Raw genomic sequence first — 21,836 nt, 5'->3', positions numbered from 1 at the left:
CTAAGGGGCCTAGCCCGAACCATGAAAAACAGCCCTAGTCCCCATTATTCCTCCTCCACCAAACTTTATAGTTGCCACTATGCATTGGGGCAGGTAGCGTTCTCCTGGCATCAGCCAAACCCAGATTCGTCCATCAAACTGCCAGATGGTGAAGTGTGATTTTTATCACTCCAGAGAACGCGTTTCCACTGCCCCAGAGACCAATAGCGGCAATCTTTACACTACTCCAGCCGACACTTGGCATTGCGCATGGTGATCTTAGGCTTGTGTGCGGCTGCTCGGCCATGGAAACCCATTTCATGAAGCTCCCGACGAACAGTTATTGTGCTGACGTTGGTTCCAGAGGCAGTTTGGAACTCTGTAGTGAGTGTTGCAACTGAGGACAGACAATTTTTGCGAGATGTGCGCTCCTGCACTCGCCAGTCCTGCTCTGTGAGCTTGTGTTGCCTACCACTTCACGGCTGAGCCGTTGTTGCTCTTAAACATTTTCCCTTCACAATAACAGCACTTACAGTTGCCCGGGGCAGCTCTAGCAGGGCAGAAATCTGACAAACTGACTTGTTGGGAAAGGTGGCATACTATGACGGTGCCACATTGAAAGTCACTGAGCTCTTCAGCAAGGCCATTCTTCTGCCAATGTTTGTCTATGCAGAGTGCATGGCTGTGTGCTTGATTTTATACACCTGTCAACAACCGGTGTGGCTGAAATAGCCAAATCCACTAATTTGAAGAGGTGTCCGCACACATTTGCAGAAGTCTAAGAACTTCATGAAGTTATCTGTGCTAGAATATTCTGAGATGTTAAGTTTTACTCTATTTTTGAATGGATATGGGATATGCTGCCCTGACGTTCCCAGCTCTCTGGAGTTGGTACTTTTGGCCGGCTTGATTAGTGTTAATATAGAGTTTAGGAAGAAGTGCTTTGTGCTTCTGTCTGTAGCTTATACTGTAAGTGTCTATATGGCAAAACCAAATTATTTGGTCAGCTTTGAAACAGATTCTTCCACTTCAGAGATCCTTCAGTTTAGTCAGGGGTGCGTGTCTGTCAGTCTGTATTTATGTGTGTACTATTCCACTGACATCTACAACGGCCTGCATCTGCACACCCAACACAAACAACCCAAATAAAGATCAGTACATTTGTGTTCCTCTGCCAGTCCTTCTGTGTTGGAGCCAGGATGGAATTGCTTCTATTGTTGTTCTTTCTGTTTGCGTGTGTTTGTGTGTGTGTGTGTGTGTGTGTGCTGTTCTTATTGAGTCTGTCTGTGTCAGTCTACACTTTAAGGTGTGGGATTTGTATTATTTGTGTATTCCAGATATAGTCGCTGAACATTGAATGCTTCCTCATTGGTAATGGACTTGTTCAGTGCTGCCAAACATTGTCTCCATCATTACCAGCTCTCCTGAGTCTAATTATTGTGCATTTGACAATATGTCAAAAACACCCTGCCTGTCTGTTACACAATGGACAAACGAGACTGTAGTGGAGGCACTATAATCACCAATTTCATTTCATGTTTCTAAAACAATGAAATCTCTCAAGTGAATGAGAAAGAGAAAGTTGCTTTCAGACAGCAGTTTGGAGTCACGCTTCTCACTTGTTTGTAGGCACGACATGGCTTTCACCTCTCTACGTGATTATTAAAGAGTTTGACAACCCTGTTTGTAAGCTTTCAAATGATATCAAACCCAGCTGTTTATCTTTTTTCAGTGATGAAAACATGGATGTCTCATGTATGCAAAAGGGGTCAACTTTGAGCACATTTATCTCCTGAATGTTTTGGAAATGATGTCAAGCAAGTCATTTTCTGACCACTTCTACCATGGGCAAACATGCATGGAATGTTTCATGCAAATCAAGTGGGGCAGTCAGAAGTGATTGAATTCATATAGAACTACCCTTATGCCAAAATAGTCTGTCAGCTCCACATTTTACATGATTGAAGTTAGTGGTACATTTCAAGTTTTCTGACTTGCTGATCAATCCTCTCTCATCATCCACAGAACAGATATCTGGTTCATCTGTAATGGTGTGATCACAGTGCTGCTCCCATTGTTCCTCTCCTACATCTCCCATAACCGCTCTCTCTAACGCATGATGAGAACTTGCCTATCAGCACAGCAATTCCAGAACAGAATCACTGATAGACTGGTTATGCTAACATTAAAGAGGATAGATTCAAAGTGGAGCTCTAACCTGGTCAGACTTTATTTACATCCCTATTACACATACTTACTAGAGAATGTCATGGTGACAGGTGGTACTTTTTAATCTGATTTGAAATCATTACAAATGGTGTCGTGTGCAAATTTATGAATGAATCGCCAAGAAACTGATAGGTATCTGTTAGGTAAGGATAATGTCATTGAATTGTGATCATGTCATTTGAAATTCTGACTCTTTCTTGATTTTCTCCCTCTAGGTGGAGCGGATCATGGACAAGCGACGCAACAAGAAGGGCAAGTGGGAGTACCTGATCCGGTGGAAGGGTTACGGCAGCAAGGAGGACACCTGGGAGCCCGAGCACCACCTGCTGCACTGTGAGGAGTTCATCAACGGCCTGCATCTGCACACCCAACACAAACAACCCAAACCCCCCAAGCTGCCCGCCGGGACGGCAGGGGGACCATGGAGGCCGGGAGGGCCCCCAGGGGGGGTTGGACCACACCTCCTATCCGCCCGTCCTCCCGCTCCAGACACCCCGAGAGCGCGAGCAGAGGCACGTAAGAAGAAAAGAACTGGTGTTAGTCCAGGGGCCGGGGTTAATCCTGGGGCAGGAGTAAGGGAGGGCATGGGTTTGGGGGTTGGTACTGGAGCTTCTCAGAAGCAGAAGAAGGTGAGCGGAGGAGGAGGAGGAGGAGGAGGGAAGCATGTCTCTCCACACAGGATGACCAAAGCTATTCCGTACAAGGCTCCTCCGGGGGGACTGCAGTTTGTGCCCCCGGTAAGGGCCCCTCATAACGGCCTACAGAACGGAGAGATGGACCATGTCCTGTACAGGGCAGCAGCCAGGACACACAGACTGACCCATGACACGGAGAGGGTGATGGGGGCCGTGGAGACCCCCGGGACACCACTGGTCAATGAACTAGGTAAGTGACGCACTCTGGATGGTATATGTATATATATATATATATATATATATATATATGGATGGATGGATGGATGGATGGACGGACCGTGAGTTTGTCCTGGCCAGGTGACCTGGCTAGAAAACATTCAGGCCCCTAGCTATTGATTGAATGAACATGTGCAGTAAACTGTAGGATTGATAGATGGAGGGATAGACAGAACATTTACATCACAGCTTGAGGTGACGCTGGTTTGTTCAGTCAGCTTGCTATCTTGCCAATATGCCAGCCAACGTTAGCTTACATAGTATCCCAGTGGAAATGACATTGTTATATTGTTGTTGTCATTTTCGTTTTCACTCAATTCCAATTCAATGTAGTTTTGTTCTCTATTGAATTACAGTGATTCCAGCGGGATGGGAATATTCATTTGAAATAGAAACACGCTGTATCCTGGACAGTTAGCTACATGCCATAGTGGATTTGGTAAACCAGGTTGTATCTCTGCATTGTACCAGATGTAGATGAGACAGCCAGAGGATGCCTCCGTAACCTATAGTTGAATGCATGCATGTTGAATGAATGCATGGGTCCTTATGGTTCAGTATTGTACTACTGAGAGTGGTGATAAGGACAGTGAATTTCACTCCCGGGTCACAGTCCAAGACTAGTCTCATTGAGTTAATGATTATATTTATAAAGTCCTTTCCACCTCTGCCAGGGTCAAATCACAATGTGTGGGGGCTGTTTGTCATCACATTGATAGTTCGATTCTTCTACATTTGTCTCGATAGACTGGGTGTTTGTCAGTGGTAATATTTTGCACTCTTATTATGATTTTGTTTTAGTCCAATCTCATACCCAAGCAAATCAGTGCCATGTGGCACATTTAACACATTGCAGCATACTGATGATATACTGAAGGCAGTTAATGGCCATATTACCACAATGTGTGACACTTTATAACTTGAAACACAGTACTATTGTACACCTCATATTTATGTTAGGTGTGAATCATGTTCTGTAAAGCATTTTATTGATGCTGTTAGTTCTCTATTATCACTCAGGATAAGCTGGAGCCCTCGGCCACGGTAGAGCTGTGAAGAAGTTGAATAATGTTCGCTTATCTGACTAGAACAAGACATGGAAAGTCACTGCATTTATTTGCGCCAAACTACGAAGAAAAGCCAAAAGCAGGCATGCTTGTATTACCCTTGTAAAAAGCATAAACAATCTGTGCTTTTCCAGTCACCCTTTGTGTGTTTCCACAGACAATTATTGTTTTCCTATCCAGAATCCGTAGACCCCAGCTGAAAGACACATCAATGGGCTCATAACTAGCTACCTTTGCTTTGCAGATGAAAGGCAAAGCAATGGGCTCATCAATGTGACCCGTTTCAGGAAGCTAGGTTTATGTCGTACGTCACTACTTCACAGGAGAGGCATTTGAACATAAGCGTTTTATTTTTATAAAAATGTGTTTTTGGGCAGAAATGCCTTCTGGAATATGTGAACGTTCATCTGTCTTAATAACAAACTTGTATGCCATGTGTAAATAGAAATACAATTGTTAAATTACGAGCCTAGTTGGTTTAGCCACGGAAAAAGACAAGAACCTTCCTGCTAGCCATGATTGGCTGAGATAATTGTTGGGCTGGACTTGCCGAGAGATGAGTTTGGATTGGTCTGCCTTGTAGCATCTTCTGTCAATAAAAGAAGCCTTCCTACCGCATATTTTTTTTTAAAAGATTTAATGTTAACCATGGAGAACTGCAAAAGTGTTGCTACTGCTCGAAACAACGTTGCTTCCCTGAATTTAGCAGGTGCTATTGACAAAGTGGGAAAAAGTTGTGGACTACTTTCTGTACACGGTCCGTGTGAACTGGAGTGACTTGACACAACGCAGGCCAAACAAGTTGTACAATCAAACTGTACCATTTACACCGTTTGTATCCTGTGCATGTGACAAACAAACTTTTGATTTTGTTTGGTATAGTGTGTGTTTACCAGAGACCGTAATGTGAACAACAACGTTCCCTGCACCAAAGGCAGATTAGTATATAGGCAAAGGACTACATAGTGTATTGTTACCTGTAGTTTTTCCTTATTGTAAGCTACTACATTCACCACTTTTAGTCTTGAAATCTTTGGTTATTTACTACACTACCTTACTCACTCTGTTTAGCACATGGCCTCGCATGTGAATCCCTAAAGAGATGGGTGGGGCTAAAGCTTAAGAGGGTGTGAACGATGATGAAGATGTGTAGACAAAGAAGAGCTCTGCAGTAGGTGTACCAAAACTTTCAAGGGCCATTTCCTCAAAAGTGGGGTTACAAGTTTATCAACTTTCAAAGCAGAATTACTTTTCCATTGTTCCTCAACTGTAGTGTATGACATACCATTTTGTAGCTCTGAATCACTACTTTTGTCCAATGTAAAAAACACAATTTCTAATTTTGCAACATAAGACCGAATCGAGGTGGTCTGTCACAAATTAGCTACAGTCCATTATGCTTTGCATTTTCGTCTCTACCTCTGTCTATCATGAAAGCAGGACAGGGTTGAGGTTTTTATGTCATCCATCTATATACATCCACTATACGGATTCATTAGTGTCACTTTGCCTTCATAGAAACATTTGCCTCAATATGGTCCCATCGCAACAAATGTAATAGTTTATTGGTTGGGTGATAACATTGACCTACGATGTCTAATGTCACGAGATGACAGAGGAGAAATGTCTGTCACACTTACAGCCTTGGATTCGAACATCTGGCTGGGGTCTGGGGACTCTTGACAGGCCTACCTACCCCTGAGGGATCAAACCAAGGTTTGGACATGGTTTTCCAGCATTTACGATCTAGCTCTTTTTCCCATGTTCAAATCAGGTCATAGAATACTTGTTCTGAAACATTTGTTGTGATAAAATATATTTGTAGAAATAGAATAAATGATCATTGTAGTTGGTAATGTCTCAATGGGTCAAGTTAAGTTTTCCTTGGTCAGTAACTGAGTGTTGGTCCCTGTTTGGTCTTCTGTGCTCAGCAGTGCTCAGTAACTGTTCTATGTTGACCTGTAAACAAAATGAATCACTTTGTTTCTCTCTGAGGATCCTAGTCTTGCATTTGAATGTTGTCACAGCCATAGTTAACCCCAGACTGGGGAATTGGTGTGAATCCATTCTCTCTGCTCATTTGCAGTCATGCCTCTTTCATTGTCTTAGAAACGAATAGAATCAAGATGGGGTCTGATTCAATAGTTATGATACGTTGACAGGAGCAGCATGCAAAATGAGGATGATGTTTCCTGATGATAAAAATTGATATAGCCTTCTCACTCTTTCAAGGGAGTATTTTAAGAAAGTGTGAATAGACAACTATTGACATGCAAACAGAGCAATGTAGTTGACCAAGTTTTTTTTCTTCGATATCAGTAATGTACATCCCATCTCTACAGAAGTTAAAATATGATTTACATGTCTATTGTGTCACTAGCCGAGCTGGCACTTGCAGTACTACTGTGGGCACAAAAAATGTATCTGAATAAGTCTTCCAGTGAAGATGCTCAAGTACACCCCTTGAGATGCACCAGGTCGTTTTCCAGAAAAGTCTCTCTAAAGTAGGGTACACTGCTCTGACTCCTGATGGATCCTCAGCCCATCACGCACTCTGCTCCATCACGCACTCTGCTCCATCACGCACTCTGCTCCATCACGCACTCTGCTCCATCACGCACTCTGCCCCATCACGCACTCTGCCCCATCACGCACTCTGCTCCATATGTTCCAACAGGCTCCACACTCTCCAACGGTGAGGTGAATCTGCACAGCTCTGTGAAGAGGAAGCTTGGAGAGGACAAAGGCTACGTGTTCCACAAGCGACTGAGGTACAACGTGCGGCAGAACGAGACCAACTGTCGATTCCGTGACATTGTCGTCAGGAAAGAGGAGGGCTTCACGCACGTGCTGCTCTCCAGCCAGACGTCTGACAACAACGCACTAACACCAGAGGTAGGGGATACGTTACACACACACTCATGAATGCATGCACACACACAACAACAATGCAATGACACCATAGGTAAAAGCTTTGACATAGAAATTGGACTCAAGCTGTGCATGACCTTTTTGAATAATTCAGTACCTAGTGTTTTTTCCCATGTATGTACTGGAGCACTACATAATGTACATGTCACTATGCATTGCCTCACATTTTAAATGAGTAACAATGTGACTCGACTGAATTACGGCCCATTGCAGACTATTGTTTGATGGGATTTCTATTGATATCTCAATAGGAAGATTATGACCGAGAAATTAATACCTCTCTGATAGTTTTGATACATTTTGATGCCAAAAACCTTTTATTGTCTTGACATTACTCAGCATAGAAGTGTTTTTTCCTATTTTTCTTATGCACTGAAAATGGGAATGGATTGTCTTTGTGTAAAATATGACTATTGTCAAAGTATGCCTTCACAGTGGTTCTCAGCAGTACTTTCTTCACTTCAAACAACTGTACTGAGCGATTTGCAAGCCTGTCCATTACGTCGCATTAGCAGCGGTGAATTGTTTTTGGGAGTCTCGATACGGGAGAAAACCCACTGCCTCTCAAATGACACTGGTGCCCAGTTATCAGCGGGTCCTTAACTGATCATTACCACTGCTGAAAAGCTGGTATTAATTGGCCAATTAGTTCCTCTGCTGCTCTGACTGTCCACGGTACTGGAGGCTTTGTCCTGGCTAACTCACAACATGGCTGTAACAACTAGGGCCAATGTTTGTTCAATTTACTTTTTCGCACCCTCAAAAGAGCTTATCTCATTGGTGACAGTTACTGTAGAAAACTGCCATGAGCTACCGGAGCAGCTCTAGTGATATGCAAGATTCCCTTGCACAAAATCCTTCTGCTTAAATGTGGAATAAGTCTTACTCATCCACTCTCAAGTGTGGATTTCCATACTGCTCTTCTATGATATATTCCATAGATTTCCGAGGTGAGTGGTCCCCCTTTAGAAAATCTTCTCTTGGGAGATGTGTATCTGTCTATGTGTGTGTTTGACTGACAGCTGATTGCTTATTTCCCCAGGCATCAAGCTATTAATGGGGCGGCAGGTAGCCTAGTGGTTGGAGCGTTGGACTAGTAACCGATAGGTTGCAAGATCAAATCCCTGAGCTGACAAGGTTCAAAATCTGTCGTTCTGTTCCTAGGCCGTCATTGAAAATAAGAATTTGTTCTTAACTGACTTGCCTAGTTAAATAAGATAATAAGCAGTTGTATGAGTCTATGACACTTCCCCGTGCATCCCAGTAGGCCATAACATAATGTTTGTATAAATCAAATGTTATTGTTGGTCACATGCAGATGTTATTGCGAGCAGATGTTACTTAGCGACAGCGTCTTCTCCATGTTAATGTGCTCGCTCCCTCAATCCCTCTCTTACCCTCTTTTCACCTCTGGACACTTTCTTTCCTTTTATCAAGCCTGTAGATGATCATTACTCTGTATATGGAAATGCATATTTAACTGGCTCTGGAGTGTGCTTGATGTAATCTTATACAAGGTCATATGCAACCCAGTATTTTTCATTGAACATTTGCCCTCTGCCGTATGTTCCTCCAGTTGTGCCAGATAAATTAGGGATCATTGGGGGTGAAAGCCTTCAGTCTGGGGAATCACTCATGCTTTGTCTTTGTTTCTTCATATTATGTCTATTTCTGAATAGCTACCCAGGAAAGGGCAAATAATAGCCCAATATTTAGCCTGAGAAATAAGGTTTATGAAATCAATAAATTGCTAAAATCAGTTAACATTCAAACAGTGCCTTCAGAAAGTAAACACACCCCTTGATATTTTCCACATTTTGTTGTTACAGCCTGAATTTAAAATGGATTGTATTGATATTGTCCACATTTTGTTGTTACAGCCTGAATTTAAAATGGATTATATTGATATTTTCCACATTTTGTTGTTACAGCCTGAATTTAAAATGGATTATATTGATATTTTCCACATTTTGTTGTTACAGCCTGAATTTAAAATGGATTATATTGATATTTTCCACATCTTGTTGTGTTACAGCCTGAATTTAAAATGGATTATATTGATATTGTCCACATTTTGTTGTTACAGCCTGAATTTAAAATGGATTATATTGATATTTTCCACATTTTGTTGTTACAGCCTGAATTTAAAATGGATTATATTGATATTTTCCACATTTTGTTGTTACAGCCTGAATTTAAAATGGATTATATTGATATTTTCCACATTTTGTTGTTACAGCCTGAATTTAAAATGGATTATATTGATATTGTCCACATTTTGTTGTTACAGCCTGAATTTAAAATGGATTATATTGATATTTTCCACATTTTGTTGTTACAGCCTGAATTTAAAATGGATTATATTGATATTTTCCACATCTTGTTGTGTTACAGCCTGAATTTAAAATGGATTATATTGATATTGTCCACATTTTGTTGTTACAGCCTGAATTTAAAATGGATTATATTGATATTTTCCACATTTTGTTGTTACAGCCTGAATTTAAAATGGATTATATTGATATTTTCCACATTTTGTTGTTACAGCCTGAATTTAAAATGGATTATATTGATATTTTCCACATTTTGTTGTTACAGCCTGAATTTAAAATGGATTATATTGATATTTTCCACATTTTTTTGTTACAGCCTGAATTTAAAATGGATTATATTGATATTTTCCACATCTTGTTGTGTTACAGCCTGAATTTAAAATGGATTATATTGATATTGTCCACATTTTGTTGTTACAGCCTGAATTTAAAATGGATTATATTGATATTTTCCACATCTTGTTGTGTTACAGCCTGAATTTAAAATGGATTATATTGATATTTTCCACATTTTGTTGTTACAGCCTGAATTTAAAATGGATTATATTGATATTTTCCACATTTTGTTGTTACAGCCTGAATTTAAAATGGATTATATTGATATTTTCCACATTTTGTTGTTACAGCCTGAATTTAAAATTGATTATATTGATATTTTCCACATTTTGTTGTTACAGCCTGAATTTAAAATGGATTATATTGATATTTTCCACATTTTGTTGTTACAGCCTGAATTTAAAATTGATTATATTGATATTTTCCACATTTTGTTGTTACAGCCTGAATTTAAAATGGATTATATTGATATTTTCCACATTTTGTTGTTACAGCCTGAATTTAAAATGGATTATATTGATATTTTCCACATTTTGTTGTTACAGCCTGAATTTAAAATGGATTATATTGATATTGTCCACATTTTGTTGTTACAGCCTGAATTTAAAATGGATTATATTGATATTTTCCACATTTTGTTGTTATAGCCTGAATTTAAAATGGATTATATTGATATTTTCCACATTTTGTTGTTACAGCCTGAATTTAAAATGGATTATATTGATATTTTCCATATTTTGTTGTTACAGCCTGAATTTAAAATGGATTATATTGATATTTTCCACATTTTGTTGTTACAGCCTGAATTTAAAATGGATTATATTGATATTTTCCACATCTTGTTGTGTTACAGCCTGCATTTAAAATGGATTATATTGATATTTTCCACATTTTGTTGTTACAGCCTGAATTTAAAATGTATTATATTGAGATTTGTTTGGTCACTGGCCTACACACAATACCCCATAATGTCAATTTGGAATTATGTTGAATAAGTCTGGCTGCACATCTGATTTGGCAAACTTACTGTAAATTGAGAAATTATGTTACTAAACTGAACACAAATAAGAATAAATTGTATTATGAAACCAAGATAAATGACAAAGTATGATGGATACAAGTTTTGAATACTTTAAATGAAATTATGGGCAGAAAGACTAATTAAACTTAATCTTTCATTGAATCAAATGCCTCGTTTGTCACAAAACCTTTTGATGTTGCCAATTACTTTAAGGTAGAGTGGCCAGACGGAAGCCACTCCTCAGTAAAAGGCACGACAGCCTGCTTGGAGTTTGCCAAGAGGCACCAAAATGACTCTGACCATGAGAAACAAAATTCTCTGGTCTGATTTTACCAAGATTTAACTCTTTAAATCATCACATCGGTAGGAAACCTGGCACCATCCCTACGGGGAAGCATGAGTGGCAGCATCATGCTGTGGGGATGTTTTTCCGTGGCAGGGACTGGGAGACTAGTCAGGATCGAGGGAAAGATGAACGGAGCAAAGACCAGAGAGATCCTTGATGGAAACCTGCTCCAGAGCACTTAGGACCTCCGACTCGGGCAAAGGTTCACCTTCCAACAGGACAACGATCCTGAGAACACAGCCAAGACAACATAGGAGTTGCTTTGGGGCAAGTCTCTGAATGTCCTTGAGTGGCCCAGCCAAAGCCCAGGCTTGAACCCGATCGAACATCTCTGGAGAGATCTGAAAATAGCTGTGCAGCGATGCTACGCATCCTACCTGACAGAGCTTTAAAGGAGCTGCATACTAGAATGAGAGAAACTCCCCAAATATACACTACCATTCAAAAGTTTGGGGTCACTTAGAAATGTCCTTATTTTTTAAAGAGTAGCACATTTTTTTTTTTCCATTGAAATAACATTAAATTGATCAGAAATACAGTGTAGATGTTGTTAAGGTTGTAAATGATTATTGTAGCTGGAAACGGCAGATTTGTATTTATTTTATGGAATATCTACATAGGTGTACAGAAGCCCATTATCAGCAATTATCAGTTTTACGAGGCTATGTTTAGCAGCATAAGTGAAGGAGGCTTTGTTGCGAAATAGGAAGCCGATTCTCAATTTAATTTTGGATTGAATTTTGGATTGAAGATGCTTAATGTGAGTCTGGAAGGAGACACCTAGATATTTGTAGTTGTCCACATATTCTAAGTCAGAACCGACCAGAGTAGTGATGCTGGGCGGGCGGGTGCGGGCAGAAATCGGTTGAAGAGCATGCATTTATTTTTACTTGCATTTAAGAGTAGTTGGAGGCCACGGAAGGAGTGTTGCATGGCATTGAAACTCGTCTGGAGGTTTGTTAACACAGTGTCCAAAGAAGGGCCAGAAGTATACAGAATGGTGTCGTCTGCGTAGAGGTGGATCAGAGAATCGCCAGCAGCAAGAGCGATATCATTGATGTATACAGAGAAAAGAGACTGCCAGAGGTCTGAACAACGGGCCTTCCGATTTGACACACTGAACTCTATCTGAGAAGTAGTTGGTGAACCAGGCGAGACAATTATTTGAGAAACCAAGGCTGTTGAGTCTGCCGATAAGAATGCAGTGATTGACAGAGTTGAAAGCCTTGGCCAGGTCGATGACGACGGCTGCACAGTACTGTCTCTTATTGATGGTGGTTATGATATCGTTTAGGATCTTGAGCGTGGCTGAGGTGCACCCATGACCAGCTCGGAAACCAGATTGCATAGCAGAGAAGGTACGGTGGGATTCGAAATGATCAGTTATCTGTTTGTTAACTTGGCTTTTGAAGACTTTAGAAAGGCAGGGCAGGATGGATATAGGTCTGTAAGAGTTTGGGTCTAGAGTGTCTCCTCCTTTTGAAGAGGAGGATGACCACGGCAGCTTTCCAATCTTTAGGGATCTTGGACGATACGAAAGAGAGGTTGAGCAGGCCAGTAATAAGGGTTGCAACAGTTGCGGCGGATACTTTTAGAAAGAGAGGGTCCAGATTGTCTAGCCCAGCTGATTTGTAGGGGTCCAGATTTTGCAGCTCTTTCAGAATATCATCTATCTGGATTTGGGTGAAGGAGAAGCGGGGGGGCTTGGGCAAGTTGCTGTGGGGGATGCAGAGCTGTTTGCCGGGGTAGGGGTAGCCAGGTGGAAAGCATGGCCAGCCATAGAAAAATGCCTATTGACATTCTCTATCATCGTAGATTTATCGGTGGTGACAGTATTTCCTAGCCTCGGTGCAGTGGGCAGCTGGGAGGAGGTGCTCTTATTCTCCATGGACTTTACAGTGTTCCGAAACGTTTTGGAGTTTGTGCAACAGAATGCAAATTTCTGTTTGAAAAAGCTAGCCTTTACTTTCCTAACTGACTTGGTTCCTAACTTCCCTGAGAAGTTGCATATCGTGGGGGCTATTCGATGCTAATGCAGTACTCCACAGGATGTTTTTGTGCTGGTCAAGGGCAGTCAAGTCTGAATTGAACCAAGGGCTATATCTGTTCTTAGTTCTACATTTTTGAATGGGGCATGCTTATTTAAGATGTGAGGAAAGCACTTTTAAAGAATAAACAGGCATCCTCTACTGACGGGATGAGGTCAATGTCCTTCCAGGATAACCGGGCCAGGTCGATTAGAAAGGCCTGCTTGCTGAAGTGATTTAGGGAGAGTTTGACAGTGATGAGGGGTGGTCATTTGACCCATTACGGACGCAGACAATGAGGCAGTGATCGCTGAGATCCTGGTTGAAGACAGCAGAGGTGTGTTTAAAGGGCATGTTGGTCAGGATGACATCTATGAGGGTGCCTGTGCTTACGGATTTAGGGTTGTACCTGGTAGGTTCCATGATAATTTGTGAGATTGAGGGCATCTAGCTTAGATGCCCTCTTGCTCAGTTGTGCACCAGGCCTCTCACTCCTCCTTCTATTCTGATTAGAATGAGTTTGTGCTGTTCTGTGAAGGGAGTAGTACACAGCGTTATACAAGATCTTCAGTTTGTTGGCAATTTCTCACATGGAATAGCCTTCATTTCTTAGAACAAGAATAGACTGATGAGTTTCAGAAGAATGTTATTTGTTTCTAGACATTTTGAGCCTGTAATCAAACCCACAAATGTTGATGCGCCAGATACTCAACTAGTCTAAAGAAGGCCAATTTTATTGCTTCTTTAAAATGAGGACAACAGTTTTCAGCTGTGCTAACATAATTGCAAAAATGTTTTCTAATGATCAATTAGCCTTTTAAAATTATAAACTTGGGTTAGCTAACACAACATGCCACTGGAACACAGGAGTGATGGTTGCTGATAATGGGCCTATGTATATATTACATCAAAAATCTGCCGTTTCCAGCTACAATAGTAATTTACAACATTAACAATGTCTGCAGTGTATTTCTTATCAATTTGATGTTATTTAAATGGTCAAAAAATGTGATTTTCTTTAAAAAACAAGGACATTTCTAAGTGACCCCACATTTTGAAACAGTAGTGTAGGGATGCCAAGGTTGTAGTGTCATACCAAAGAAGACTCAAGGCTGTAAACATTGCCAAAGGAGCTTCAACAATGTTCTGAGTAAAGGGTCTGAATATTTATGTAAATTTGATATTTCAGTTTATTTGTAATTAATTTGTAAAAAATGTCTAAAAACCTTCTTTTTAAAAAAATCATTATGGGGTATTGTGTTTTTTGTCAATTTTAGAATAAGGCTGTAACGTAACAAACTGTGTAAAGACGAGGGTTCTGCATGTATTGATGTCATAGAGCAGCTGTCAATCAGTCATTTGGGGCGGCAGGGTAGCCTAGTGGTTAGAGCGTTGGACTAGTAATCGAAAGGTTGCAAGTTCAAATCCCCCAAGCTGACGAGGTTAAAATATGTCGTTCTGCCCCTGAACAGGCAGTTCACTGTTCCTAGGCCGTCATTGAAAATAAGAATTGGTTCTTAACTGACTTCCCTAGTTAAATAAAGGTTAAAAAAATAAAATATCTGTATTGCCTTTATTTTAGTCTCCATCTATGCAGTATTTATGTGGAACCACCACTGGGGGAGACCATTATTCCATGAACCCTGAGGTCATCTGGAGCCTCCATAACCCTGCCATCACCCCACTCACTGACCTTAACCCATGTAATCTGATTACTAGGGCAGGGACAATACCGGGGTATCAATATTTTTCCCATGGCAAAAATTAAAGCACAAAGCAAGTCTCGGGTCCTTTTTAAAAACCTGCTGTATGTTAAATAGTGTGGAAAATAAATACATGTGGCTCTGGATGACAACACAATAATGTTTGTTTCCAATATTAGGGCTGTTTTTCTAAAGAAGTTAAGTCCCCTTTGTGTTTTGTTTCCTTGCCACGACACTAACAAGTATTGCGATACTGATATAGTCCCATCCTACTGATTACCCCCTGACCCAAATAGTCTCCCTAGTCTCCCAGTCAACTCAATTCAACATCTCCTACACACTGCATAATCCCTCCTGAACTTCAGCCGGATGTGGTGTGTGTGTTTGTGTGTGCATGCCTGCTCATGTGTTTGTGTCAATGTCAGATTAATTTATCCGGCTCAATTAAACCTGGGGACAGACAGACAGGGTAGGAGAGTGATACTGACACAACTGGAAGGGGGTGGGGCTGGCATGGTGGGCTGTCTGTAGCAGTGGTGAAGACACTTCAGCCAAACAGTGTCATTCAGAGGACAGCCCTGTACACAGGCCCTGCCTGGAAGCCATTTCCAGGAAGCAGCAGGGGGCATCCACAACAAATTGGACTAGAACCATGTTACATGTCAGCTCCCTGAGAAGGAAAACTACACCACATCAGGGACAGACAGCCAAAAGCTGTGTGTGTGATGTAGAATGAATAGTGTAATATATATATATATATATATTGTAAAAGCAAAATGCATGTGTATGCAATACGTGTGTGTTAATTTGTCAGCGTGTGCTTGTGCGCCCTTTGCGTGTGGTTGTGCATGTACAGTGCCTTGCGAAAGTATTCGGCCCCCTTGAACTTTGCGACCTTTTGCCACATTTCAGGCTTCAAACATAAATATATAAAACTGTATTTTTTTGTGAAGAATCAACAACAAGTGGGACACAATCATGAAGTGGAACGACATTTATTAGATATTTCAAACTTTTTAAACAAATCAAAAACTGAAAAATTGGGCGTGCAAAATTATTCAGCCCCTTTACTTTCAGTGCAGCAAACTCTCTCCAGAAGTTCAGTGAGGATCTCTGAATGATCCAATGTTGACCTAAATGACTAATGATGATAAATACAATCCACCTGTGTGTAATCAAGTCTCCGTATAAATGCACCTGCACTGTGATAGTCTCAGAGGTCCGTTAAAAGCGCAGAGAGCATCATGAAGAACAAGGAACACACCAGGCAGGTCCGAGATACTGTTGTGAATAAGTTTAAAGCCGGATTTGGATACAAAAAGATTTCCCAAGCTTTAAACATCCCAAGGAGCACTGTGCAAGCGATAATATTGAAATGGAAGGAGTATCAGACCACTGCAAATCTACCAAGACCTGGCCGTCCCTCTAAACTTTCAGCTCATACAAGGAGAAGACTAATCAGAGATGCAGCCAAGAGGCCCAGGATCACTCTGGATGAACTGCAGAGATCTACAGCTGAGGTGGGAGACTCTGTCCATAGGACAACAATCAGTCGTATATTGCACAAATCTGGCCTTTATGGAAGAGTGGCAAGAAGAGAGCCAGTTCTTAAAGATATCCATAAAAAGTGTCGTTTAAAGTTTGCCACAAGCCACCTGGGAGACACACCAAACATGTGGAAGAAGGTGCTCTGGTCAGATGAAACCAAAATTTAACCTTTTGGCAACAATGCAAAACGTTATGTTTGGCGTAAAAGCAACACAGCTCATCACACTGAACACACCATCCCCACTATCAAACATGGTGGTGGCAGCATCATGGTTTGGGCCTGCTTTTATTCAGCAGGGACAGGGAAGATGGTTAAAATTGATGGGAAGATGGATGGAGCCAAATACAGGACCATTCTGGAAGAGAACCTGATGGAGTCTGCAAAAGACCTGAGACTGGGACGGAGATTTGTCTTCCAACAAGACAATGATCCAAAACATAAAGCAAAATCTACAATGGAATGGTTCAAAAATAAACATATCCAGGTGTTAGAATGGCCAAGTCAAAGTCCAGACCTGAATCCAATCGAGAATCTGTGGAAAGAACTGAAAACTGCTGTTCACAAATGCTCTCCATCCAACCTCACTGAGCTCGAGCTGTTTTGCAAGGAGGAATGGGAAAAAATGTCAGTCTCTCGATGTGCAAATCTGATAGAGACATACCCCAAGCGACTTACAGCTGTAATCGCAGCAAAAGGTGGCGCTACAAAGTATTAACTTAAGGGGGCTGAATAATTTTGCACGCACAATTTTTCAGTTTTTGATTTGTTAAAAAAGTTTGAAATATCCAATAAATGTCGTTCCACTTCATGATTGTGTCCCACTTGTTGTTGATTCTTCACAAGAAAATACAGTTTTATATCTTTATGTTTGAAGCCTGAAATGTGGCAAAAGGTCGCAAAGTTCAAGGGGGCCGAATACTTTCGCAAGGCACTGTATGTGGGTGTGCATGTGTGTTCGCACTGGGCTTGTCTTTTTGCACTCTGTGTGTGTGTGTGTGTGTGCGTGCTGCCCTAGACTTGGCTTCTTTCCCCTCCATGCAGCGTCTGTGTGGATTGAGGTCAGAGGGCTAAGCACCCCTCCACAGAGAGCTATCCACCAGGGGACACGGCGTTAGCACGCTAAAGGCAGGTAACCCTCCTGCTAGTACAACTTAACTCCCTCAGAGGGATATAGGAGTTATGAAATAAATAATACTGGAAATGGGAACTCACTATAGATGCTACAAAGGAAACCCCTTTGACATCTAATGAAGCAGTGTTTTTCATGATTTCTGTTTGTGACAACTCCCTTTCAGCCCTTCCTCAAGTCTTCATACAAGCTAACCACTTCTTTGGTATTTGAATTGGTATTTTATTAGGATCCCCATTAGCTGTTGCGAAAGCAGCAGGGGTCAAACAAAATGTGCCATAATAAAGACATTAATAGACAGAACAGCTCAAGGACAGAACTACATACATTTAAAACATCACACACAGCCTACATATCAGTACATACACACACCATATCTAGGTCAAATAGGGGAGAGGCGCTGTGTCGTGAAATGTTGCTTTATCTGTTTTTTTAAACCAGGTTTGCTGTTCACTTGAGCAACCTGAGATGGAAGGGAGTTCCATGCAATCATGATTCTATATAATACTGTGTGTTTTCTTGCATTTGTTCTGGATTTGGGGACTGTGAAAAGACCCCGAGTGGCATGTCTGGTGGAGTAAGTGTGTGTCAGAGCAGTGTGTAGGTTGACTATGCAAACAATTAGGAATATTTCAATTGTGTTTCTTATAAAAAGAAGTGTTGCAGTCAGTCTCTCCTCTACTTTTAGCCAAGAGAGACTGGCATGCATAGTATTGAAATTAGCCCTCTGATTACAGTCAATAACAAGATGTGCCACTCTGTTCTGGCAGCTGCAGTTTTTCTAGGTCATTCTTTGCAGCACCTGACCATATGGCTGAGCAATAATGAAGATAAGATAAAACTAGAGCCGGCAAGGCGAGCTTTGTGGAGTGGGGTGTCAAAAAAAAGCAGAGCATTGCATTATCACTGACAGACCTCTCCCCATCTTTACAACCATTGAACCAAAATGTTTTGACCATGACAGTGTACAATCCAAGGTAAAAACCAAGTAATTTAGTCTTGCTCAACAGCCCCATTATTCTTTATCAGATTCAGCTGAGGTCTAGAACTTAGGGAATGATTTGTACCACATAAAATGCTCTTAGTTTTAGAGATGTTCAGGAATAGTTTATTACTGGCCACCCATTCTAAAGCTGACTGCAACTCTTTATTTAGGGTTGTGCAGTGATTTGCGTAGAGGGTTGAATCATCAGGATACATACAGTGCATTCACAAATATTCAGACCGCTTGACTTATTCCATATTTTGTTACTTTACAGCCTTATTTGAAAATGGATTAAATAGTTTTTTTCCCCCCGTCAATCTACACACAATAACCCATAATGACAAAGCAAAAACAGGTTTTTAGACATTTCTGCAAAATGTATAAATAAATTGAAATATGACATTTACCAAAGTATTCAGACCCTTTACTCAGTACTTTGTTGAAGCACCTTTGGCAGCGATTACAGCCTAGAGTCTTTTTGGGTATGACGCTACAAGATTGGCACACCTGTATTTGGGGAGTTTCTCACATTGTTCTCTGCAGATCCTCTCTAGCTCTGGCAGGTTAAATGCCTTGCTGCACAGCTATTTTCCGGTCTCTCCAGAGATGTTCGATCGGGTTCAAGTCCGGGCTCTGGCTGGGCCACTCACGGACATTCGGAGACTTGTCCAGAAGCCACTCATGCATGGTCGTTGTCCTGTTGGAAGGTGAACCTTCGCCCCAGTCTGAGGTCCTGAGCGCACTGGAGCAGGTTTTCATCAAGGATCTCTCCGTTCAGCTTTCCCTCGATCCTGACTGGTCTCCCAGTCCATGCCGCTGAAAAACATCCCCACAGCATGATGCTGCCACCACACTTCACCTTAAAGCTGGTGCCAGGTTTTCTCCAGAAATGACCCTTGGCATTCAGGCCAAAGAGTTCAATCTTGGGTTTCATCAGAGCAGAGAATCTTGTTTCTCATGGTCTGAGAATCCTTTAAGTGCCTTTTTAGCAAACTCCAAGCGAACTGTCATGTGCCTTTTACTGAGGTGTGGCTTTCGTCTGGCCACTCTCCATAAAGGCATGATTGGTGGAGTGCTGCAGAGATGGTTGTCTTTCTGGAAGGTTCTCCAGTCTCCACAGAGGAACTCTGGAGCTCTGTCAGAGTGACCATCAGGTTCTTGGTCACCTCCCTGACCAAGGCCCTTCTCTCTCGATTGCTCAGTTGGGCCAGGCAGCCAGCTCTTGGAAGAGTCTTGGTCGTTCCAATCTTCTTCCATTTAAGAATGATGTAAGTCACTAACCCTGGCCCTAACCCCAGACATTTTCGGTGCCCTTTCCCAGACCTGTGCTTCGACACAATCCTGTCTCAGAGCTCTACGGACAGTTCCTTCGACCTCATGGCTTGGTTTTTGCTCTGGCATGCACTGTCAACTGTGGGACCTTATATAGACAGGTGTGTGCCTTTCCAAATCATGTCCAATCAATTGAATTTACCCCAGGTGGACTCCAATCAAGTTGTAGAAACATCTCAATGTTGATGAATGGAAACAGGATGCATCTGAGCTAAATTTCGAGTCTCATAGCAAAGTTTCTGAATACTTATGTAAATAAGGTATTTTTTTTATTTTGTCATTATGGGGTATTGTGTGTAGATTAAAGGGAAACAAATATTTTATCCATTTTAGAATAAGGCTGTAACTTAACAAAATGTGGAAATAGTGAAGGGGTCTGAATACTTTCCGAAGGCACTGTATAGAGGAGGTTTGATTGCTGCTGCTGCTATGTCAAATTAGGATTCTGCCTTCTCTGTCATTAAGGGGAATATTTATGCTGGGATCTAGAGCCATGTGCACTGATGGCTCTGTCTGTAGCCTCAGTTTCATTGGGCAGGTGTGAAGAATTACACTGAACAAAAATATAACTCAAGGTGTAAAGTGTTGGTGCCATGTTTCATGATCTGATTAAATGATCCCTGAAATGTTCCATACGCACAAAATGCTTATTTCTCTCAAATGTTGTGCACACATTTGTTTACATTCCTGTTAGTGAGTATTTCTCCTTTGCCAAGATAATCAATCCACTTGATAGGTGTTGCATATCAAGAATCTGGTTAAATGGAATAATTATTACACAGGTGCGGCTTGTGCAGGGGACAATAAAAGGCCACTCTAAAATGTGCAGTTTTGTCACACATGCCACAGACGTCAAGTTTTGAGGGAGCGTGCAATTGGCATGCTGACTGCAGGAATGTCCACCAAAGCTGTTGCTAGAGAATGTAATGTTCAATTATGTACCATAAGCCACCTCCAACATAATTTTAGATAAACCGGCCTCACAACTGCAGGCCACAGCGACTTGTGGGCGAGTGGGTTGCTGATGTGATATTGTGAACAGAGTGTTTCATTGTGACGGTGGCCGTAGCTTATGCCTGCTTATACCATAACCCCAAACAAACACCATTGCATTTTATCGATGGCAATTTGAATGCACTGAGTTAGCGTGACAAGAACCTGAGGCCCATTTGTCGTGCCAGTCATCCGCCACCATCACCTCATGTTTCAGCATGATAATTTTTACCCCTGGATGAAAAGCGTGCCCAAAGTAAACTGCCTGTTACTCAGGCCCAGAAGCTAGGATATGCATATAATTGGTAAATTTGGATAGAAAACACTCTAAAGTTTCCAAAACTGTTAAAAAATGTCTGTGAGCATAACATAACTGATATGGCAGGCGAAAACCTGCGAAAAATCCATCCAGGAAGTGGAATTATTTTCATCTGGCTGTTTTTCAACTCAATGCCTATAGAGAATCCAATGGGTTAGGAATCAGATTGCAGTTCCTATGGCTTCCACTAGATGTCAAGTCTTTAGACATGGTTTCAGGCTTTTATTTTGAAAAACGAGTAAACAGCCATTTTGGTCAGAGGACAGAATAACTTTGCAGACCTGATTCAGCGCACTCCCGTGAGCGTGCCGTTTGTTTCTTTTTCCTTTCTATTGAAAATGTTATTGTTCGGTTGAAATAGTATTGATTATATAGACCATAAACAACCTGAGGATTAATTATAAACATTGTTTGACATGTTTCGACGAACTTTACAGGTACTTTTAGTATGTATTCGTCTGCCTGTTGTGACCGCCTTGGAGCCATTGGATTACTGAACAAAATGCGTTTTTGGGACATAGAGGGACTTTATCAAACAAAACAAACATTTGCTGTGTAAATGGGAGTCTTGTGAGTGCAACCATATGAAGATCATCCAAGGTAAGTGATTCATGTTATCGCTATTTCTGACTTTAGTGACTCCTCT

At 41.3% G+C, this 21,836-nt stretch overlaps 1 protein-coding gene across 1 annotated transcript in view; it reads left to right on the top strand.

Moving 5' to 3' along the window:
• LOC139411529 (chromodomain Y-like protein 2) overlaps positions 1-21,836 on the top strand; it is a 44,112-nt gene that overhangs the window by 12,703 nt on the left and 9,573 nt on the right. The window contains exons 2-3 of the mRNA XM_071157996.1: positions 2,424-3,093; positions 6,864-7,081. Of these exons, the coding sequence (XP_071014097.1) occupies positions 2,424-3,093; positions 6,864-7,081 (888 nt within the window). The remainder of the gene's footprint in view (positions 1-2,423; positions 3,094-6,863; positions 7,082-21,836) is intronic.

The sequence above is a fragment of the Oncorhynchus clarkii genome, chromosome 6 (genome assembly GCF_045791955.1).
Source record: "Oncorhynchus clarkii lewisi isolate Uvic-CL-2024 chromosome 6, UVic_Ocla_1.0, whole genome shotgun sequence".
Taxonomy (NCBI): Eukaryota; Metazoa; Chordata; class Actinopteri; order Salmoniformes; family Salmonidae; genus Oncorhynchus; species Oncorhynchus clarkii.
Note: the sequence above shows the minus strand (reverse complement) of the source record. Positions and strands in the feature narration are given on the sequence as shown.